This window comes from Ascaphus truei, chromosome 9 (genome assembly GCF_040206685.1).
Source record: "Ascaphus truei isolate aAscTru1 chromosome 9, aAscTru1.hap1, whole genome shotgun sequence".
Taxonomy (NCBI): domain Eukaryota; kingdom Metazoa; phylum Chordata; class Amphibia; order Anura; family Ascaphidae; genus Ascaphus; species Ascaphus truei.
This window is the reverse complement of record NC_134491.1, coordinates 27,590,494-27,614,819: the sequence shown is the minus strand read 5'-3', so window position 1 is coordinate 27,614,819 and position 24,326 is coordinate 27,590,494. Positions and strand designations below refer to the sequence as shown.

Below are 24,326 nucleotides of genomic sequence, written 5' to 3'. Positions count from 1 at the left end.
ATATATATATATATATATATACATACACTCATAACTCTCATACATACATCTCTCTCTCTCTCTTTATATATATAGTGTTTTTCTATCCTCCAGATGCTGATTCATGGACGGAAACAGAAGAAGAAATTAGAAGGAACAGAACCAAAGACTCAAACTGAGGCTGAGAACAAGAAATTAAGAGGAAAAAGAGGAGAGGAGCTGGGCCAAGGAGAGCCAGCTCAGGGTAAGGGAGAGAGGAGCAGAACATAGAAGAGCCAACTCAGGGTCAGAGAGAGTGGGAAGGGTAGATAGACATGAAGGGTGGGAGAAGGGGAGAGTGACCAGGTGGGTGGAAGAGGAGGGAGAGAGAAAGGAGCAGGACCCAAAAGAATCAGTTAATGATCTTAGAGAGAAGAAGGTACAGTAGGGGGGGGGAGGGAGAAGAGGAGCAGGACCCAGGAAAACCAGCTCCAGTGTGAGAGAGCTTGAGAGAAATGGGGAGTGGGATGGGATAGAGCAGCAGAAAGAAGTAGAGTGTAAAGATAAGTAGTTGTAGAGAGGGAGGAGGTCATCACCATCACAGGTGGCCTTCCCATGGTCTGTTGTAATGGACTACAGGAAGGCCACTAGTGGTGGTGACTACAATCCAGCAGGGCCTACCTCTATCTGCCCGCTTACCTGTCTTCTGTTCTTCCTTAGTCACCAAGAAAATGAAAAAGAAGAAGGGAGAAGATACCCAGGGGAAAGAGGCTAAGTCCAAGCCCAAATGTGCCACATCCAAGACCAAAGATGCCACATCCAAAAGCAAAGAGGCTACGCCCAAGAGCGAAGAAGCCACGCCCAAGACCAAAGAGGCCACAAGAGGAAAGAAGGGCCCAGCACAGTCACACTTTAGTGTCACCAAACTCACCAAGCAGAGACTGGGTAAGAGGCTCCATGACACTGGAGGGTTAATGACTGCTAATGCTGGACTGAGAGGGGTTGAGATGATGCTTTTGTACCTCAGCTCAGCATGTTCAAGGACTGAAGATGACAGTGAAAAATCCCAGCGTCTTTCACAAGATGAATTCATGTTAGAGGCTTCTCTTTTCATTCTCTCTCTCTCCTCCTTTACTTCCCTCGCTCTTTTTTATTTATTTCTTTTCTTTCACTCTACCCCTCTCTCTGTTACTTTGCTCCTTCCTTTCAACCGCCACACCTCACTTTATCTTGTAACTCCTCACTCCCTCCACTCCTCCTTTAATTTCTCCATTCCCTTCTCTATTCCCCTCATCCTAAGCTTCACTACCTTCTTCTTTCATTCCATGTCCTTCCTTGATTCTGTCCCTCCCTTCCACTCACCCTAACTTTATCACTCCACCTTTCTCTCCTTTTTTCCTCTGCTTCTTTCTCTATCTCCTCATCCCTCTCCTCTTTCTTCCCTGGTCCTCCTTTTCCTTCTCTAACTTGCTTTCTCTCTCTCTCTCTCTCTCTCTCTCTCTCTCTCTCTCTCTCTCTCTCTCTCTCTCTCTCTCTCTCTCTCTCTCTCTCACTTCAGAGTATTGTGTGCAACGCAGCACACAGTGTGTTCTACCAATCCTAGCTCACATCGCTGGCAAGGTCTCATCTCTCAGGACTTCCAGTTCTGTCTGTGTCTGCCTGTTTCTATTTCCAGGCTGTGGACACTCATTCTGTACTGGCCCAAGGTCTGTCACTGCTTTGGGTCTTTTACCTTCAGTAGGTAGGGTGCCAGAGTGTATTCTCTCTGTAGGCTGTGGTAGGTCTCCAGCTTCTTTGAGCGCTGGATATCATTTTCCCACAAAGTCATATACTGCTCCGTCATATCGCTGGCGATTGAGTTGATTTGTTTTTTTGGCAGGCTGTTGATCTGTGTGGGGTTTTGTTCTTGGCGTGAGAGGACAAGTTGTCCTATCTACCTTCCTAATAATTGAGTCCCCTACCACCACAATCTGCCTTGGTATCTGAGCATCCGGAGTCTGCTCTTTGCTGGAGGAACTATTCCCCTGGCTGTTAGAGGAATCAGTCTCCCCCAGCCTTGCCATTTCTGCCAAGACACTCCCAATATCTTCACTTAACAAGGCAAATCTATTGGGATGGCTCAGCTAAGAACTGGCCTGCTTCTCTCTATTGCCCCCGCTTCCCCTTCTAACTGTTACACAGCTACCTACCTGCTCCTCACTAAGAGCGCCACCATCTGCACCACTAGTTGAAGCAAGGGCCTGCTCAGTGAGCAATAAACTCCTTTCAAGATTGTCAATGTCCCTCAATATTGCAAGTTTTCTCTTCAGATCAGCAATCTCTGACTCTAAAGAGACCACCTGCTCACACTTCTCACAGCGGTATGCTCCTTGGAACAGCTGCTCCAAGTGCACATACAGTACATGTGGCAAGATGTGCATTGAGTGGCATCTTAAATCCTGCTCATTGTAGCAACTATGAAGTGTATAAGAACTAACAATAAACTGTACTGCAATATACAGTACTATACCTTGTTTAACTCCTTCCTTGTTCAAACTGCTTTTAGTTCTAACTGCACACTTAATACAACCAGCACTTGAAATGATCCAGCCACACAGCTTGCAATTTCCACAGATGTTGAAAATAAATTAACCCACTGCACACTCCCCAAATTTAGCCACCACTGCTATTATACACTAGTATACACAGCACTTCCCCTTTCTTTCCTTTTAGTTCTAACTGCACACTTAATACAACCAGCACTTGAAATCAACCAGCTACACAGATCAGTAAACGCAAGCTTAATTGATTGTGGTCTGATAGAGGTGATGCTGGTGTAACTATGAAAGCACTGATACAGCTGCGGCCGAGCTAAGTCTAACACTTACCCGGTCTCGGCCGCAGCAGATCTCGGGCGCGCGCCGAGGTGTCCCGCGCGCGCCGGAGCCTCGGAGGATCGGTCCTCCGATCGGGGCTTCCCCCTCCCCTCTCCAGGTCTGCCAGGTCCCCCGGAGCCCCCCACCGCATCCCCCACATCGTGGGACACCAGGGCTCCCTTCGGGGAGCCCTGGGCATGCACGCCGTGCGCGCACGCTCCCAATGAAGCGTGACCGCGCATCGGTGACGCGCGGCACGCTGAGGGGATTCTCCATCAAAGCCGGGAAACCTCGCAGCTTGCGGCTCTAGCCGTTTTAGATTAAACTTGGTCGGTACTGTAGCTTGTGGGTCAGTATTGATGATTGTGTAATCCACTATGCCCAGCACTGAGCTGTATGTGTATCTGTCCAAGGAGTCTGCCCTTGTCCATCCATTAATAATGTACAGTCCCAGACCACGACACAGGTTCAACAGCTCTTTACCATTCTTGTTTATTGTGCTGTCATAGCTGTTTCTCTGGGTTGTCACAGAGCTATGACAGCAAGGGTCATATTCAAAGATGTAGTTATTTCCATCTGTAGATATGTAGTCCTGTTCTCTGCCTGTTCTTGCGTTGAGGTCTCCACATATCAGCCCTTTGCCCAGTGTCTGAAAGTGGATTGCCTCTGTCTGCAGATGTCTGGCTTGTAGTATGGGGAGTCGGAGGGGGGGGATGTATGCTACACATAGGTATGTGTTATATTGATGGGTGAACATGTAGCCTTTTATTTGTAGCCACAAGTGGGTATCTCCTTTCTTCATTGGGTTTATTTGGCTTTTAAGCTCCTCCTTGTACCATATTATGATGCCTCCTGATTGGCGGCCTCGTTTCACACCTTTTTGTATTTTGGGCTGGTACTAGGAGTTGCCTATAACCCATAGGTGTGATAGACATCTCCTCCGATTGGATCCATGTTTCGTGGAGGATAAAAATGTCTACGCTCGTCAATTTGTTTATGACGTCTGGATCTTGTGGTTTAGAGCCAAAAGCCAAAACATTCAGGCCCTGAATGTTCCAGCTGCTAATTTTAAAAGATCCCATCCTGGATAGCTTATACCTTCCAGTGAGCTAATTCGCAAGGTTTTTTTTGTTGTTTTTTTCATGATTTCAGTGACTAGTCTTTGTTGATAAACGTGGGTACATTCATTCTTAGCATTTATGTACTTCTCTTTCTTTCTCTGCATTATGGTAATGATGTTGGTAGAATTTTGCATACTTACATCAGTCTGGTGCAGATGGTACTGAGCAGGGCCCGGATTTCATTTCATTCATTGCTGGCAGCTGGGCTGGTTCTGGAAGTTGTTGGTGTGATGCTGTTCTGTGATGCTGGGTGGTTGTTCCAATGCTGCTGTCTGTGTGGGTGCCACTGTGGGTACCTCTGTGTCTCATGAGTTCTGTGTAGTCTGGGTCCATGGTGCAGTGTCCTGTCTTGCAGGGGGTATTTGGCTGTTCTCTCCAAGGTGACATCCTTCAAGGCCTTTGCAAAATAGCGCAAGCCTTGCTGGTTGAGGTGCACATGGTCATACAGGTGTTGGGGTATGATGGAGTCATACTGAGCCAGGTGTACATGTGGGAGAGATGTGCATCTTTTTGCCAACTCTGTGTTGATGTTTTGAATGGTAGGAGTAGGGATATTTCATTTTGGACATGATTATCTTTGTGGTGGGAAATTGTTGTGTTGCTCTCTGAGCTACTCGTGTCAGGTTCTCAACAAGATGCCTCTGCTGGGTTAGGAGGCCATTGGTACCTACTGTATGTGGATGATGATGTTTCCAAGGTTTCTGAAGTTTGGTGTATTTAGAATATCTAGGGCTCTCTGTGTTGTCGGGCAGTATATCTTGGTTACGTATTTGCCTGGGAATAGTCGATCGCTGTTCAGGTATTTTCCATTTGAGTCAATGAGTATTATTATGTCTATGTTGTATTGCCTGGTGTCTGTTCCAGTTGTTGTGTTGTGCTCACTGTTGCTTTCAACGTGTGTGTGTCACAGGAGACCAGGTTCTACAACACCTTTTTTAAACTGGGATCATTTGATTGAGCAAAACAAGATGGTAAAATAAATGGTAATTTATTTCTTATAAAAGACAGACACACAAAGTTACACAATTCAAGATTAACACACTTACTGGGGATGGGGCTAACGGATAAATCCGTTTCTGGAACCAAATTCCTTCAGATCACCTTTGTAGAGCACTTTCCAATGACCGGTAGTTACTCATAAAAAGTCCTGGGCATCTGTTACTTCGCCGCTGTTGGTGTGGCGCTTGGCATCTCCTTGGAATCTGCGCTCCCCCTTGGCTGCAGGCCCTCTTAAGCTTTCAGGCCCTCATACACTAACCTGGACAGCTTATCAGAGCCTGGGAATTCTCCTGCCAGACAATCACCGATTTGCCAGTATTGTAAAGAAGGGCGGGCACCTTTTCTCAGGTAACAAGGGGGCATAGGTTTACTTGGCCCCTCCGCCTCTTTGCATACTGAGCCCAACCACTGCTCCGGCTCCTCAGAGTCTGGATTTTGGCAAATGGTGTTTGCTTGCCTTGTGTCAGGCCAGGATGCGGGTACTCAAGTATAACTGCAGTGCCCCTCCTGTTCTAACACCTTGGCATCCCTGAGCCTTTCAAGTAAGGACTCCGGACAGACACAGAGGCACCAAGCTTGGTCGCCAGCTGGGTTTTCTGGAATCCATGACTTAGAAAGCCCTCAGTTCATATACAGGTTATCAATATATATACACATTAAACTATACCCATTTAATAGAATATATTGTGTTCTGTTTTCTGTGTGCTGAAAGTTATGGGTTCCTATTCTGGTGTCAGGAATGGAGTGAGTGTATATTCCCTACAATCACGAGCCTCATTTTTGGCACACATGAGAAAATAACTTTAAAACTTTTAGACACTTTAAAAATCTGCTCAGCTTTATAACCTAGCTGGAGCAGTCCCATAACCCCTAAACTAGGTTCAGTATACCTTGGGCATGTATGTGGGTACCTCTGCTATACTGGGGAGCCCCTCCTATACTAAGGACTCTGTGTATACCTGCAAATATCTTTTAACCCCTTCATACTCATTTACCTTGTCTGGAAGATGCTGCAGCAGGGACTCTTGCTGTGAGTCGTAAGAACGTTTCCAGAATCCGAGGTTGGCGGAGTAATGCGCTTAGCTGTATCCGAAAATATCACTCAATCTCCAGATACAACTGTTGGGGTTTCCCATAACTCCGGAACCCCGCTACATAGACACATTCTGCAAAGACTTTCTCAGCCAAACCCACCCTGAAACTTACAGCCTAGAAATCTCCTGATCCCAGCATCCCAGTAAAGGCAAAAATCACATAATTCTTTAATGTCGCAAAATAAGTATACAGTTGCAGTAATACATTTTCGACATCTGGGTCCAAGAGCTGACATTCTGAGACCCTAACACACGGGTCAGGGTTAACCAAGTGGGCTTGACCTTTATTATGAGCCTGGTTAACCCCTTCCCCATAACAGTGTGCATTGTTCTGAGTTGTTTTAGGGACAGTAGTGTTTATTGTTAAACCAGTGGTTGGAGTTGTGTCTGTCTTTCTTCTTGCTTTGTCTGTGTCTGAGCTGGGGGTTTGCTTTGTACAGTGCATTACTGACTCCTGCCTGTGCTGATTATCAGTGATTGTGAGCTGGTAGTCACTCTCTTGGGAAGTTTTTGTTGATGGGTTTTTTTGTTGTGTTGGTGTTACAATGGGAGTCTCTGGGTTTTCTTTCTTATTGGATGACACTATAATTTTATGTTTCTCTTTGAGTTTTCTCAGTTCGTCTCTGATCTGCTTGTTGTCCTGCTGCAGGGTTATTAGAGTAGTTTTTAGTTCCTGCATATTTGCCATGTTTTCATTTTTTATTTGACTAATTTCTTCCCTTAGCTGGTCAGTGGTCAAGTCTTCTTTGAATAGTGTGAAGTTCCTCTCCAGCTGGGACAGGCTGTCTGTGATAGTGCTGGCGGTGGATATGATGTGCTGGAGCTTGGTGTGATGTCTTTGCTGGCTGTTTTTGATTGGGACTGGATTTTTGATGTGTATTGCTTTGCTGTCTGTCACACTGTTTTCTTATTTGAGGGAAGCTCCTTTTCTTCAACTCTGGCCCGGACTTTAAGTACCTGGAAGATACTCCTGCAGACTGCTCTCGCTGCCTTGGACCATGATGGTGCCATTGTAATAAACACTTGCAGTTAACATAGTGCTATCTGACTCAACATCATGGATTCTTAGTTGTCTTCCATTAAAAATGCCTCTCTTTATGAAGTATGTGTAGTGTTTGCACATTGCAGTGTGCCAGTGTAAGGAATCCGCTCCGCAGTTTACTGGTTGCCTTAACTTGCAGACCTGTGCAGTCCTGGAGCACCTCTCCTGATGTTTGCTGCAGCCTGGATTCACTCACCAAAGCAATACACACTCCCTCCACTACCCTGGCTCTTTTTTTCCCTCAAGATACTGATATGAAAATCCCAAGGTCTATTCCTGATTCACTGACAATACTATCTTCCAATGAAGATTTCCCAGTATTGGAGAGCTCTACTGTTGTTTGCTTCTCTGCTCCTTGCCAAACCATGGTTTTGTCCCTCGGAATTTTCGGTTGCCCCTGTTATTTCCTCTCAGTTGGAAATACTCTGTACGTATCCCAAGATTTCGGTCCCTATGCCTGGTTTACTGCTTGCCTTGTCACCTTCCATACCAATACCGGGAGATGCTTCCAACCAGCCTATACCCTTACTAACCATTACCTGGGAGCCTTCTAGAGGAAACATTCCTTGCAAATTCCAACATACAGTGGTCAGCCAAGACTTTTTCTGTTACAAAGTTCCTCCTGGTGTATTCGATCAACTATCAGGGCCGCTGATCCTAGATTCCGGTTCATTTATTAAAGACTGGGCTTCCTGTAGGGGTTCTTCTGCCGTTTCTGTTCTGGAACCCTCTGGTTCTTCACAGCCCTGGATTTCCAAGTCATTTTGCGGGGCGAGCCATGTACCAAGGATGTTTCTTCTACCACTCTCATTTCCTAGAACTGTACTCACCAAGGAACTGCTCGTTTGCAGATCCCCTTTTCACCTAAAGAACTTTAGGAACAATTCGATGTCTCCGAGACCCATGGATGGTCCTGTCTGGCCGCAGTTTTCACTGTGGGGTGGGGGTACACTAAGGAGTAACCACGAGTCTCTGGACCACGACTCTACCCCCAATCCTAGACGGTTCAGCAACAATTCCCGGTCCCCCAACTCTATGTGTGCTCATGTTCGCCCGGAGGTCTCGCGTGAAGGGGGGGGGGGGGTACTGTAAGGAATCCGCTCTGCAGTTTACTGGTTGCCTTACCTTGCAGACTTGTGCAGTCCTGGAGCACCTCTCCTGATGTTTGCTGCAGCCTGGATTCACTCACCAAAGCAATACACACTCCCTCTGGTATCTATTGCAGCTGTGCAGCCTATCACTGCAACCTAGACTTGCATTCACTCATTGGAGCAGTACCTTCACACCCCCCTCCGGGGATTGGCCCGCTGGCCTTTAAGTACTGTCTTCCCATAATGCTCCCTGCCGAGCATAGTCCTTACTGGATGTCACCATCGTTCTGCCACAAGCCCTCGCTTGTTCTCCTATGCTGATACCAGGTTCCGCCCTGCGTCCTTCAGCTTCCTTCAAGCCGCTTGTTCTCCTATGCTGACACCAGGTTTCGCCCTGCGTCCTTCAGCTTCCTTCAAGCCGCTTGTTCTCCTATGCTGATACGGAGGTTCCCCCCTGCGTCCTTCAGCTTCCTTCAAGCTCCCGCTTGTTCTTCTGTGCTGAAGCGGAGGTTCCGTCCTGCGTCCTTCAGCTTCCTGTTCTCCTGTGCTGAAGCAGAGGTTTCGTCCCTGCATCCTTCAGCCTCCTGGATTCCTGCACTGAAGCGGAGGTTTCGCCCCTGCGTCCTTCAGTCTCCTGGATTCCTGCACTGAAGCGGAGGTTTCCCTGTGTATCTACAGCTTCCTGGTTCCTGGGGCCTACTCTTTCCCTAATCTAGAGAGGCCGTGTCCTGGTTCCTGCGCTGCTACAGAGGATTCCCTAGCCCGCTCAGGACTCTTGCGCTGTAGCACTGGTTTAACCGTGCAGCTAGGCGGTGTGTAAATCTGGTCTGTCTTCCACCTCCTGAGACCAGTACCATGGGCCATGGTCGCCGCACGCGCAGAGGCCAACCCCGCGCTCCTAAGCTGAAGCGGGGCTCTCCTGACTACATGTTGCCGAACTATTGCTTGAACAATGTTTATCCTGATGTCTCCTGTCCTGACCCTGGCTTGTACAACGACGACGCTGTCTTCTCCTATCCTGATCCTGCGATATATGACAACGAACTGCGCAATCCGGATCAGCCTGCGCGGTCTAAGGTCGGTGCTTTTACAACCCCACCTCAGCCTCGCGGTCCGACCCAGGTTTGTGGCGAGCACAACCGAGACAGTATGCTCGGCCTCACAAACTCGGACCCCGCTGAGGTGCGGGTTGGTTAGTTTTTTCCTAAAAACCTGTCCCGGTCTGTAGACCAGTCCCAGTTTGAGAATGATTATTTGTGCGATATAATACCCCTGATGGAAGATCCGTTTATGTCGGAGGGCTTAACTCCCTTGCAAAAGAAATGCCGTAATGATCTGGTATGTAAGGCTTACTGCCTCAGAGACTTAAAACAGTATCTGGCCAGTGTTCTGGTCAGTGAAAACAGTGTTTTCTCCCCTGATTCCCCTTTAACTGGGGATAAGGTGAGTCCTGTGGAACTGGTCAACGCCTGTAGTACACTCAATGCCCTGGCTTTATCATTGGACATTCCTTTAGTACTCCCGGACCCTTCCGTCATGGTGGCTCTCGCTCACGACACGCTGCATGTACTTTCCGTGGTATTGGATGATTGCTTGTTAAAACAGGATCGCCCCCTGGCCGCTAACGCCGTCCCCTGGCAGTTTTCCTCTGCTGCCAGTCCTGTCGCTAAACCGGGGGACGTATCTCCCTCTCCGGGAGATGACCAAACGAACCCATTAGCAATATCTCCTAACGTAGTAACTGCCACAGTCCCTAGCTCTGATTGTATGCCCGGGTTCCCTGACACTAATGATATGTCTACGTTAACCCCTGCCGATCAGTCCTGTGAGGTTCCCCTGGAGAGTACATATGTTTCACTAACTAACACTAAGGTTCTACTATCAGAGAATAAGTCCCTTAGTTCCCCTATTTCTAGCTCTGAATCTCTCTCTTTAGGTCTTGAGGGTTTTCCAGCTTTAACCTCTGCTAGGCAGTCCTGTGCGCTTTCCCCGTCAGAGAGAGAATCCCTAAGTTCTGTTCCCAGGGTCATTTCTGTATTAACCCCTGTGGGGCAGCTCTCTGAGTCTCCTTTGATAATTCCCTGTTCTCTGCCAGCCATGGTTACGCCCCTAGCTCCAGAGGAGAGATTCCTGGTCTCTCCTAATACAGAGAGAAGATTGCCTATGTTCTACTCTCAGGCATTGTCTGCATTAACCCCTGTAAATTCTTGCTGCCTCCAAGTTAATGCCTTCGTTTTAGCCTCAGAGAATGAATCCACAAGTCAGACAGCAGTAGTTGCATTGAGTGATTCCCATAACCGTACGGAGTCCTTAGATATTTTTTGCTATAAATCCCCTGCTTCAGCTCAAGTTTCCGCAGTTTCGCCTCCGGAGACTTCGGCTAAAGTTCTGGTTCATGATAAATGTAGTCAGGAGTCAGGTTTTTCCCTAAGCTTGGTCGCAGAGTTCCTTCTCCCGGGTATTTCACTGAACCAGCCTGTCGCCCACATAGCGGTGATTCCTGCTTCAGCGCATAGTTCCCACATTATGGAGTCTGCAGTAATTTCTGGTTTCCCAGACATTCCTTACCAAATACCTACTTCAGAGACCAGTACACTTATGATTAACCCCCGTGTACTGTCTGAGTTCTTCTCCTCTTTAAGCTTAGGGTTAAAAGTATACAGTAGTCTGTATGTCCCTCCTGGGGTTCATATTGTGTTCCCAGGAATATTTGCTGACGCACGGTTTTCTCCCAAAAGTGACGCTTTTTCATATAGATTAGTAAAAAGCCTGCACACTGTTTCCCTTTTCGCTGAATTGTGTCTTACTAGTTTTAAGACTCTGAGAGGTAATGAGTCTCCTTCTGATTCTGAAGCTCTTCCTACAATGATTATCCTGACTGGGGGTCCCCCTGATTTCTCTGTCCAGGCTAATTCCCCAGAGATCAGCATATCTGTGGTCACTCCCTTAGTACTGTCTGAGGTCACCATGCCTCTATTCCAAGTCCTGGGGTTTAAATCTAAGCTATTTAGCTGTCCTGCCTTTGCTGAAACCCAGTTCCTCAGTACTGTGTCTAAATATGCCCCAGCAAACATGGGGTTACTCTGGGAAGAAATTAAAGCTCCTGTCTTAAAGGGTATTTTTTCTCACATGTCCAGCAAATCTAGAACCTCAGTAATTGTTTCTGATTTTTTCTCTAATCAAACCCAGACACCCTCACTATCGGTTAGGAGTCCTGTGATCAGAGATTTTGCACTAGAAAACACATCTATTCATGTTTTTGTCAGGTTAGGTACCCCTGTGGTTAGGGCCATTGCAGTTTCGGAAAAGACTCCTTGTACTCCTAAGGTGCCTGTCATTAAGAGTTTTCATAGTTCATACTTGCTGCTTGTTGATTCTCAGGTCCCTGTCACTGAGGTACAGACTTCAGCTTCTGATGTTAGCTTCCCTCCCTCCACTACCCTGGCTCTGCCTTTTTCTCAAGATACTGATATGAAAATCCCAAGGTCTATTCCTGATTCACTGACAATACTATCTTCCAATGAAGATTTCCCAGTATTGGAGAGCTCTACTGTTGTTTGCTTCTCTGCTCCTGCCAAACCATGGTTTTGTCCCTCGGAATTTTCGGTTGCCCCTGTTATTTCCTCTCAGTTGGAAATACTCTGTACGTATCCCAAGATTTCGGTCCCTATGCCTGGTTTACTGCTTGCCTTGTCACCTTCCATACCAATACCGGGAGATGCTTCCAACCAGCCTATACCCTTACTAACCGTTACCTGGGAGCCTTCTAGAGGAAAAATTCCTTGCAAATTCCAACATACAGTGGTCAGCCAAGACTTTTTCTGTTACAAAGTTCCTCCTGGTGTATTCGATCAACTATCAGGGCCGCTGATCCTAGATTCCGGTTCATTTATTAAAGACTGGGCTTCCTGTAGTGGTTCTTCTGCCGTTTCTGTTCTGGAACCCTCTGGTTCTTCACAGCCCTGGATTTCCAAGTCATTTTGCGGGGCGAGCCATGTACCAAGGATGTTTCTTCTACCACTCTCATTTCCTAGAACTGTACTCACCAAGGAACTGCTCGTTTGCGGATCCCCTTTTCACCTAAAGAACTTTAGGAACAACTCGATGTCTCCGAGACCCATGGATGGTCCTGTCTGGCCGCAGTTTTCACCGTGGGGTGGGGGTACACTAAGGAGTAACCACGAGTCTCTGGACCACGACTCTACCCCCAATCCTAGACGGTTCAGCAACAATTCCCGGTCCCCCAACTCTATGTGTGCTCATGTTCGCCCGGAGGTCTCGCGTGAAGGGGGGGGTACTGTAAGGAATCCGCTCTGCAGTTTACTGGTTGCCTTACCTTGCAGACCTGTGCAGTCCTGGAGCACCTCTCCTGATGTTTGCTGCAGCCTGGATTCACTCACCAAAGCAATACACACTCCCTCTGGTATCTATTGCAGCTGTGCAGCATATCACTGCAACCTAGACTTGCATTCACTCATTGGAGCAGTACCTTCACACCCCCCTCCGGGGATTGGACCGCTGGCCTTTAAGTACTGTCTTCCCATAATGCTCCCTGCCGAGCATAGTCCTTACTGGATGTCACCATCGTTCTGCCACAAGCCCTCGCTTGTTCTCCTATGCTGATACCAGGTTCCGCCCTGCGTCCTTCAGCTTCCTTCATGCCGCTTGTTCTCCTATGCTGACACCAGGTTCCGCCCTGCATCCTTCAGCTTCCTTCAAGCCGCTTGTTCTCCTATGCTGATACGGAGGTTCCGCCCTGCGTCCTTCAGCTTCCTTCAAGCCCGCTTGTTCTCCTATGCTGATACGGAGGTTCCGCCCTGCGTCCTTCAGCTTCCTTCAAGCTCCCGCTTGTTCTTCTGTGCTGAAGCGGAGGTTCCGTCCTGCGTCCTTCAGCTTCCTGTTCTCCTGTGCTGAAGCAGAGGTTTCGTCCCTGCGTCCTTCAGCCTCCTGGATTCCTGCACTGAAGCGGAGGTTTCGCCCCTGCGTCCTTCAGTCTCCTGGATTCCTGCACTGAAGCGGAGGTTTCCCTGTGTATCTACAGCTTCCTGGTTCCTGGGGCCTACTCTTTCCCTAATCTAGAGAGGCCGTGTCCTGGTTCCTGCGCTGCTACAGAGGATTCCCTAGCCCGCTCAGGACTCTTGCGCTGTAGCACTGGTTTAACCGTGCAGCTACACTACCGACACACTTTATTGAAGTGTGGTCGGTACCGCAAGCCGGGAAATCTCCCGGCTTGCTAGTGGCCGCCCCTCGGCGTGCCGCGCGTCATAGACGCGCGGTCACGCGTCATCGGGAGCGTGCGCCCGCTGCACGCGTGTCCAGGGGCTCCCCGAGGGAGCCCTGGTGTCCCGCGATCGCGGGACAGCGGCAGGGGGTTCCGGGGGACCCGGCGGACCCGGCAGCGGTAGGGAGAGCGCCCCGATCGGAGGGCGCTCTTCCGCTGCTTCGGCGTGCGCCCGTCACACTCGGGCGCGCGCCAGGCTACTGCTGCGGCACAGAACGGGCAAATGCTCGAATAAACTGTGCCGCAGCAGTAGGCGGTGTGTAAATCTGGTCTGTCTTCCACCTCCTGAGACCAGTACCATGGGCCATGGTCGCCGCACGCGCAGAGGCCAACCCCGTGCTCCTAAGCTGAAGCGGGGCTCTCCTGACTACATGTTGCCGAACTATTGCTTGAACAATGTTTATCCTGATGTCTCCTGTCCTTACCCTGGCTTGTACAACGACGACGCTGTCTTCTCCTATCCTGATCCTGCGATATATGACAACGAACTGCGCAATCCGGATCAGCCTGCGCGGTCTAAGGTCGGTGCTTTTACAACCCCACCTCAGCCTCGCGGTCCGACCCAGGTTTGTGGCGAGCACAACCGTGACAGCCAGGCTGCAGGGGATTCAGCAAAGAAAAGTAAGTTTGTTTTTACCTTTTTCTATATCTGGATCTTCTTTTGAGGTTCTTGGCCATTTGACTCTTAAATTCCTCAGGATATCTGATTTCAGAGGTGTTAGACTCCCCAGGTATGTGGGTTATCAACAGTGTCTGTTTGCTTAGGTCTTGCTGTCTTTTTAATTTTTTGAAAGATACGTTTTCCATTGTTGTTGTTTTTGCGCAAAATCTCTATATTTGTATCTGTATTTTCGGTATTATTCTGTGTGTTTTCCTGTGTTGTTGATATTCTAGGTGCAGTAATATACAGTAGGTAGATTCTTACCATTTGCTATTCTCTCTAGGTTTCTTTTGATGTTTCAGGGACTGTTTTGATTTCCTTGTTGTTTTCTGTTTTTTCTTCTTTAGTAATCTTTGTTTCTTGCAGACTTTTTTGCTTGTTTTTCTTGTTCAGTTTTTATTGAAAGACTGTTTTTCTTGCAAATTAGCTCAATGGGAAGGCATAACGTTGATAAGTGTGAGGAGCTCTTCTCTCTCTGCCTTCTCTCTCTCGCTCTCACTCTCTCACTCTCTCACTCTCTCACTCTCTCACTCTCTCACTCTCTCACTCTCTCACTTTCTCACTCTCTCTAAAAATACAGTGCTTAGCTTACAGACAAAATGATTACAAGAACATACAATTACAATAGATGCAAAACAGTTTCTCTTATTAAGAAGGATATAACAAAAAAGAAAATCCTATACATCACCATATGTCATATGCTTTCTCCCAGAGAGGTCACTGGTGCCGAAGATGAGATATCACGTGTTTGGTCCAAAACACTCCTCTGTTGAAATCTGATTTTCATAATCATATGCTACTCTTTAAGTGCTCTCTCGCGCTCTATCTCGCACGCTCTCTCTCTCTCTCTGGCACGCTCTCTCTCTTGCTCTCTCTCTCCCTCGTGCTCTCTCTCGCACTCTCTCTCTCTCCCTCCCTCTATCTCTCCCTTTCCCCTCTGTCCCTCACCATTTCTGTTCCTCTCCCCTCTCTACAAAAGTTGTAAAACACAGTCTGCACTTCTTCACTCTAACCACTGGGTGTCAGTGTTCCCCCAGAAATGATTGACAGCCAGCCCCACAATCAATTCAATAATGCTTTACTGGCCTGACGTACAAATTCACAAGTATTGCCAAAGCTATGCATGACAGATTAGACAAGACATCAGTATTTCCACACACGTTGTAACAATGTTAAGCCCTGACAGGTTTTTGTTCCTCATGTGTGTCTAGGGTTGTCAGGTGGCTTCTCCAAATATACTGGACACAATGGTAAAAGATTCGACAACCCACCCCCCCCCCCCCTCATACATATAAAAAAATACACCCTCCTCCCCCCAACACATTTAAAAAAATTACATCACACCCAATACATATTGAAAAAAATACACCCACCCCCCCATACATATATAAAAATACAACCACTCCCCCAATATATATTTTAAAAAATACACCCACCCCCAATACATATAAAAAATACACACCCCAATACATATAAAAAATAAACACCCCAATACATATAAAAAACATACCCCCCAATACATATAAAAAAAAATACACCCATCCTCCCAATGAATATGTTTAAAAATATACCCACCCCCCAATGCATATAAGAAATACACCCAACTCCCCAATTAATATAACAAATACACCCCTCATACATATAACAAATACACCCCCCCAATACATATAAAAATACAACCCACCCAATACATATAAACCCCCCCCCCCCACCCCTCCCCAATACATATTAAAAAAACAGCAGACTTCAGACTTACCTTGGGGATGGTCTCAGGTCGGGCCCGGTGGCTGTGGGGAGGCCAGTGGCTGCCGGGGGAGGGGGGGAGGGGTGGCTCACTGTCTGTCCCACGCCGAGGTATCTGATCCTGAAACGCATGGACCTCCCTCTCACACGGTGCACCGGAAACTGAGCCCAGCTGACTTCCAACACACGCTAACGTCAGAGAGACCAGGCGCGCATCAGCATCAGACACCTCGCATGGGACCGACAGTGAGGGGGAAGCCTGCAGCTGGGGGAGAGCCGGGCCGGCGGCAACTGCTCTAACCGGCCTGCCGGGCCTCCCGCACCCACCTTACGTTTGGGGGAGTTTATGCTGCTGTACAGGTTAGATTTTAGTACCCATTAGCTATTCATCCTGTATTCGCTGAGCTCCAATAATATAACTATATATAACTATTATAACTATTAATATGGATTCCAGTATTCATAGGGTGACCAGATGTCCTGGTTTAGCCGGGACAGTCCCGGTTTTTAGGCCTCTGTCCCGACTTGGTGGGGTGCTGTTCCGGGTTTCTATCCCGCTGGCCACGCATGCGCGATCGGCACTTGTTGTCTGCTCGTGGAATGCGCGATCGGCACATGCCGACCGCACATTAACGATCGGAATTTGCCGGTTCAACATGCGTGACCGGGAAGCTCCAATCGCACATGTGCATGAGCGACATGCAAACGCTGTTCGCGCATGCACAATTGGCAAGTGACGATCGCACATGCACAGTCGGCAAGTACTCTTCACACATGCACTCTTCAATGCACATGCACGACATTGGTCCCGGTTTTTGTCAAGACAAATATGTTCATCCTAAGCATTCGGCATGTCAAACTGAATGGGACTGCCAGGGACCCCTGTTGTGTTAATCCGATGGGCCATTAGTCTGTCTGCAGAAATGTCACAGAAATATTGTAGCATTACTGGGAGATTGCCCCAGATTTTCCAAGGCAAGTGTTTGGATACTCGTGGCTGCATCTGTACAAATAATAAAGAGAGAGAGAGAAGAGGGAGAGAGAGATTATAGAATGATAGAAAGAGATGGAGAGACTGAAGGAGAGAGAAAAGGGAGAGAGGGAGTTATAGATTGAAAGAGGGAGGAAGAGAAAACGAGAGGAGTGAGAGGAGAAAAAAGACAGAAAAAGACATTAAACAGAGAGATAGTGGAAGAACAGAGAGAACGGGAAAGGAAGAAAAGAAAGAGAGAGCCTGATGGAGAGGGGGGTAGAGGAAGAAGAGAAAGGGATAGAGAGATGGGGACAGAGAGAATGAAAGAAAGAGGGAGTCAGACATAGAGGTGTATTCAGGTAGCTTCGATGGTATCACTGTAACAGCAATCGTGTTTGCATGTTCCTACCGAACGGTAGGAATTTTGTTAAAAAAAGTATTCAGTAAGAGATATCGCTTGGTAAATACTGTTTGGTATGAAATTTGCTTTTCAATCGATATGTCCATTCGATTTCGCTCCAGTTTGGAAGAGCTGTTCAGAGAGAAGCTGCATCTCCCTGCACAGTTTTTACAGGCAATCGCGCTGTTTTTATGTTAATTTTATTAACATAGTATTAAAGCAGGGGATCTCCGGACCTATATCGCATTGATTTCACCGCCAGGGGACCCCCTGCTTCCCGGGGTACAGACCTCTGTATCGGGTGCCGGTATCTCATGCAAGTTTAAATGTCCCGCGTCACGGCCCATGTGACTGGGACATTTAAACTTGTAGGAGATACCGGCACTCCCATAATGGGGCCTGTACCTCGGGAAGCTGGGGGTCCCCGGACCTGAAATTAATGTGATTCAGGCCCAGAGACCCCGTGCTTCAATACTATGTCAATAAAATTAACATAAAAACAGCTTCATTACCTTAGTGGCTAACCGCTAAGGTAATGAAGGGGTTAAATAGCAGTACCCAGTTTGTTGGTGGTAGATGGGGTGGGTGAAGGTTATAGTTGCCCCTGGGTGGGTGGTTAGGCTTCCTGGGAGGGGTTAACCCCTCGCTTATTGTAACCGCTACGGTAATGAAAGGGTTAACCCCTCCCGGGAGGCCTAACCACCCACCCTGGGGCAATTATAACCTTCACCTACCCCTTCTATCATCAACAAACCAATTACTGCTATTTAACCCCATTCATTACCTTAGCACAGCTTGTCAGAGCTAGAGTGCTAACGCTTGATAAAAAGCCGTTTCCAAGCGATTTTGACATGTTATCGAAGCTTTCTGAATAGCTACACATGCAACATCGCTTGGAAAGTGCAGTTAACAAGCGTTAAGTCAGTTATTGAAGCTACCTGAATAGGCACCATAGAGAGAAGCGGGGAAAGAAATTCTAGAAAGAGGGATGGGAAGAGAGGGAAAGAAGAGAGTTTATGTAGTGAGCATTGCATGCAGAAGAAGATTCCCACTCACGCACACCAATCGCTCTGTGTTAAGAATAGCCGGGGGCTTAATTTCTCTTCTCTCCTGTGGATTCAAATAGGTTCTGAGGGGGAATCTGATGAGGATGAGGCCCCGAAGAAGCTGAAGAAGAAAGGGGGCAACACGGCTGCATCTGATAACAAAGAGAAGAAGCAAAAAGGTTGGAAATCCCATATAAAACAAGATGGTGGATAGAGCCAAGTGAAGCTTTTAAAGCCAGCCTGTGATTGCCCTTACTTGAAGCAGATGATTATGGGAAAGCATTATGGAATAGCATTATGGGATAGCATCAAACTAGAATTATTTAGGATTTAGCATTGGGGTGTATTGAGGATTATATTTGGGGTCGTGCTTGTAATCAGATACCCTTTCACGTGACAGGTTCAGATAGGGTTGCCAGGTGCCCGGTATTGAACCGGACAGCCCGGTATTTCATTACGCTGTCTGGTAAAAAATTAGGGATATGTATGTGTCCGGTATTACCTCTCCGGACTTAGTAACCAATCGCTGGATTTCCCCTGAGAAGGGATAGCGCAGGGCTGCTGCTGCTAGGGTGCTGGGCAGCTTCCTCCATCCTGATTGGCTGCATTACACAGCAGCAGCCAATCAGGATGGAGGTGGCAGGAGCTTGGGGGTGGGGCCAAAGAATGGAGGAAAGTGTGTGTGTGTTTTCTCTGACTGTGCTGTGGGAGTGATAATGGCAGGGAGGGGGGGTGAGAGAAGATGAAGGCAGGGGTGTGATAAGGACAGGGAGGGGGAGTGAGAGGAGAAAGGGAGGGGGTGAAAGAGGATGGAGATGGGGGGGGTTGAGAGAGGATGAAGGGAGGGGGGGATGAGAGAGGATGAAGGGAGGGGGGATGAGAAAGGATGAAGGGAGGGGGGGGTGAGAGAGGATGAAGGGAGGGGGGTGAGAGGATGAAGGGGAGATGAGAGAGGATGAAGGGAGGGGGGATGCGAAAGGATGAAGGGAGGGGGGTGAGAGAGGATGAAGGGAGGGGGGTGAGAGGATGAAGGGGAGATGAGAGAGGATGAAGGGAGGGGGGTGAGAGAGAATGAAGTGAGGTGTCAAAGTCTTCCTAGACATCCTGCTCCCAGCCACAGTTCCTTTCTCTGTCCACCGGGTGTGCTGCTGTTTTCTGTCTGCTCTGGGGTTCCTCTGTCTGTCTGTATCCTCTTATTGCTCCTGTCATCTGTCCAAATAGTTTCATGTTTCCTGTTCCTCCCTTGCCTTTGTTTTGTATGTCCAAACTCCCTCTGCCCTGATCTGTTTATGTTCCTGTTTTGAGTCATGTTCATATTAAAGGCCCTTGCTATTGAACTAGATTGCACCAGTCTATTTCCTGCTAGCAAGTCCCAGTCCTGTTCCTGCTCCCTAGTCTATGTCCCTGCTCCCTAGTCTCAGTTCCTGCTCCTCTGCCCTGCTCCTGCCTTCCTGTTGCCAACCCTGCCTGTGACCACGACGATCCTGCTTGCTGCCTGCCACCGCACCCTGCTTGTGACCCTGACGATTCTGCTTGCTGCCTGCCACTGAACCCTGCTTGTGACCCCAACAATCCTTGCCTGCTCCCCGCTGTTCCGGCCACCGAGATCCTACCCGCTCCAGGAGTCTCCCCTTGACAGGAGGGAGGTGAGATGGTGAAGGGAGGGGGGGAGAGGGGGAGGGTTGAGAGAGGATGAAGGGGGGGGGGGTGAGAGAGGATGAAGGGGGGTGAGAGAGGATGAATGGAGGGGGGGGTGGGAGAGGATGAAGGGAGGGGGGTGAGAGAGGATGAATGGAGGGGGTGGGAGAGGGTGAAGGGAGGGGGTGAGAGAGGATGAAGGGAGGGGGGATGAGAAGATGAAGGGAGGGAGGATGAGAGAGGATGAAGGGAGGGGGTGAGAGAGGATGGAGGGAGGGGTGAGAGGATGGAGGGAGGGAGATGAGAGAAGATGATGGGAGGATGAGGGGGAGGGGGTGAGAGGGGGAAGGGGGTGGGAGAGTGAGAAGATAAGGGAGAGAGAGGATGAGGAGGGGTGCAAAAATCTTGGAATTTGTGTGAGGAGCCTTGAGATTAGTATTGCTCGCCATGTACAGTATGACTGCAGGTCAATTATTTATAAATAAGCTGACCATTACATCACTTGTTCTAAATTTCACTAAAAGCATGCACCAATTTGCTTCAATTTGCATTATTTCATATTCTATTTCCTTAAAAATCATCCTCGGAAGGGTGCTCCCTCCCAAGACTCCTCCCCAGATTTTTTACAAAATAGAATATAAAGTGGTGCAAATTGGTGAATACTTGGAGTGAAATTTAGAAAAAAATACATAACAGTCAGGTCATTTATAAATAACATTCTTCCCCACAAACGATTCTCGCGCGTCGCACCTTTCACCATTGTGTCCAGTATTTTTGGACAAGACACCTGGCAACCCTAGGTTCAGATGAAAGTTGATTTTGTTTGGGATTGAACCTGAATCCTCTAATAAATATTTATTTCTAAACATATTACTTAATCTTACATCTCATTGAAAAAGTATGTTATAAAGGCTGTATATTTTGATTTTAATATATCCAGATGGTACTGTAAGAATTAATGACAGAGGATACGCTGTGCTGTAATGTAGGGATTTTATTACTTCCAGCCAATTTCAAATTCTGATCTTGTTCTCTCATAAAATGATTATTATTATTTTTTAATTATTATAATGAAGATATAAACTTTAAAAAAAAAAAAAGTGAAACAGGAAGTGGCCATGTTGATGATGTCATATGATACAGGACGTTCTGGTGTCATAGACATCAATGTCATTTCCAGTAACTTTATATATCTCCCAATATAACAGGAAGATGCAATTGAGGTAAGTGATCTAACAACAAATATACTCCTAAATCTGGGGATACAGCTCTGCTAAAGAAACAGTCTGAATTGAAAACTTCATATTAAATTCCTGCTTTTTTTAGACACCCCCTCCTAAATAGTCCCTGTCACAGGAGAGCAACATAGGCATACCATGAAGTCCATTATGTGGGATTATTTAAATGGTTAATTTCATGGGCATTTGGGACTTTCTTGATATGTTAAACACACAGAGTTATTTCCTGTCATAGGAACATTACTATATATATATATATATATATATATATATACAGTGTTCGACAAATCACCCAAAAATCTACTCGCCCAACCAAAAAATCTACTCGCCACCTAGTCCCGCCCCCAACCCCGCCCCTAGTCCTGCCCCCAAACCCGCCCGTAGTCCCGCCCCCAACCCCGCTTTAAAATAAAATATATAATTAAATTCCTAGTCAGAACAACATTCGTTTTTGACAAATGTATTTAGTGTGTGTGTGTGTGTGTGTGTGTGTAAGTGTCGGATCTAGAAATAAAAGCCAGGTGTGGATGACTAGTTTCCTGAACCCCTTAACCAGTGTCTGGACGTCCCCGCTTCACAATATCTAAAGCAGCAATCCCGCCTGGGATCTTACCTGATCCGCAGTCCCTCAATTCCAGGTACCTCATTCCCGCATTGTTATAAGTTGGAGGGGAGTTGTTCCCTACCTGTCTTCTGGGTTAGGGGGGATTCCGATGTCTTCCGTGTGAAACTTGAGTCAGATCTGGAAGAAAGCAGTATAGGTTATTTTGGTGTAGTATAGGACAGTTAAGATATATAGGGTAAATAAGATATCCAGATACAGAGAGGGGGAGAGAGAGGAAGAGAGAGAGAGAGGAAGAGAGAGAGAGAGGAAGAGAGAGGAGAGGAAGAGAGAGAGAGAGGAAGAGAGAGAGAGAGAGAGAGAGAGAGAGAGAGAGAGAGAGAGAGAGAGAGAGAGAGAGAGAGAGAGAGAGAGAGAGAGAGAGGGAGAGAGGGAGAGAGACAGAGGAGGGAGAGAGGGAGAGAGACAGAGGAGGGAGAGAGACGGAGAGAGGGAGAGAGGGGAGAGGAGGGAGAGAGACTGAGAGAGGGAGAGGAGGGAGAGAGACGGAGAGAGGGAGAGAGACGGAGAGAAGGAGAGGAGGGAGAGAGACGGAGAGAGGGAGAGAGGGAGAGAGACGGAGAGAGGGAGAGAGGGAGAGAGACGGAGAGAGGGAGAGAGGGAGAGAGACGGAGAGAGGGAGAGAGACGGAGAGAGGGAGAGAGACGGAGAGAGGGAGAGAGGGAGAGAGACGGAGAGAGGGAGAGAGGGAGAGGAGGGAGAGAGACAGAGGAGGGAGAGAGGGAGAGAGACAGAGGAGGGGAGAGAGGGAGAGAAACAGAGGAGGGAGAGAGACAGAGGAGGGAGAGAGGGAGAGAGACAGAGGAGGGAGAGAGGGAGAGAGACAGAGGAGGGAGAGAGGGAGAGAGACAGAGGAGGGAGAGAGGGAGAGAGGGAGAGAGACAGAGGAGGGAGAGAGGGAGAGGAGGGAGAGAGGGAGAGAGACAGAGGAGGGAGAGAGGGAGAGAGACAGAGGAGGGAGAGAGGGAGAGAGACAGAGGAGGGAGAGAGACGGAGAGAGGAGAGAGAGGGAGAGAGACGGAGAGAGGGAGAGAGACGGAGAGAGGGAGAGAGACGGAGAGAGGGAGAGAGACGGAGAGAGACGGAGAGAGGGAGAGAGAGGGAGAGAGACGGAGAGAGACGGAGAGAGGGAGAGAGGGAGAGAGACGGAGAGAGGGAGAGAGACGGAGAGAGGGAGAGAGACAGAGGAGGGAGAGAGGGAGAGAGGGAGAGAGACAGAGGAGGGAGAGAGACCAGAGGAGGGAGAGAGGGAGAAAGACAGAGGAGGGAGAGAGGGAGAGAGACAGATGAGGGAGAGAGGGAGAGAGACAGAGGAGGGAGAGAGGGAGAGAGACAGAGGAGGGAGAGAGGGAGAGAGGGAGAGAGGACAGAGGAGGGAGAGAGGGAGAGAGACAGAGGAGGGAGAGAGGGAGAGAGACAGAGGAGGGAGAGAGGGAGAGAGGGAGAGAGACAGAGGAGGGAGAGAGGGAGAGAGGGAGAGAGACAGAGGAGGGAGAGAGGGAGAGAGACAGAGGAGGGGGAGAGGGAGAGAGGGAGAGAGACAGAGGAGGGAGAGAGGGAGAGAGACAGAGGAGGGAGAGAGGGAGAGAGAGACAGAGGAGGGAGAGAGACAGAGGAGGGAGAGAGGGAGAGAGACAGAGGAGGGAGAGAGGGAGAGAGACAGAGGAGGGAGAGAGGGGAGAGAGACAGAGGAGGGAGAGAGGGAGAGAGACAGAGGAGGGAGAGAGGGAGAGAGGGAGAGAGACAGAGGAGGGAGAGAGAGGAGAGAGACAGAGGAGGGAGAGAGGGAGAGAGACAGAGGAGGGAGAGAGGGAGAGAGAGAAAAGAGACAGAGGAGGGAGAGAGAAAAAGAGACAGAGGAGGAGGAGAGAGAAGGAGACAGAGGGGGGAGAGAAGAGACCAGAGAGAGGGGGGAGACAGAGAGAGGGGGGAGACCAGAGAGAGGGGTGAGACCAGAGAGAGGGGGGAGACCAGAGAGAGGGGGGAGACCAGAGGGGGGGAGACCAGAGAGAGGGGGGAGACCAGAGAGGGGGGAGACCAGAGAGAGGGGAGACCAGAGAGAGGGAGAACGGGGGAGACCAGAGAGAGGGGAGATGGGGGGGAGACCAGAGAGAGGGGGGCAGGGGTGACTGACTGACCGGGGCAGGGGTGACTGACTGACCGGGGCAGGGGTGACTGACTGATTGGGGGGGGGGGGGGAGGTACCTCTGGTGTCACACATACTCCCATACACACTTACACATTCTCCTATATATATATACATACACACACACACACACACACCCACACACACATACATACATACACACACTCCCACATACATACACACACTCCCACATACATACACACACTCCCACGTACATACACACACTCCCACGTACATACACACACTCCCACGTACATACACACACTCCCACGTACATACACACCACTCCCACGTACATACACACACTCCCACGTACATACACACACTCCCACGTACATACACACACTCCCACATACATACACACACTCCCACATACATACACACACTCCCACATACATACACACACTCCCACACACAT

At 48.5% G+C, this 24,326-nt stretch overlaps 1 protein-coding gene across 8 annotated transcripts in view; it reads left to right on the top strand.

Annotated features, from left to right (window-relative positions):
• TULP1 (TUB like protein 1) overlaps positions 1-24,326 on the top strand; it is a 53,830-nt gene that overhangs the window by 5,894 nt on the left and 23,610 nt on the right. For 4 of the 8 annotated variants that reach the window (XM_075614084.1, XM_075614087.1, XM_075614091.1 and 1 more), the window contains 4 exons: positions 94-223; positions 679-903; positions 15,314-15,352; positions 18,345-18,443. In XM_075614084.1, the coding sequence (XP_075470199.1) occupies positions 94-223; positions 679-903; positions 15,314-15,352; positions 18,345-18,443 (493 nt within the window). The remainder of the gene's footprint in view (positions 1-93; positions 224-678; positions 904-15,313; positions 15,353-18,344; positions 18,444-24,326) is intronic. The other 4 variants (XM_075614085.1, XM_075614092.1, XM_075614086.1 and 1 more) reach the window with 3 other exon arrangements.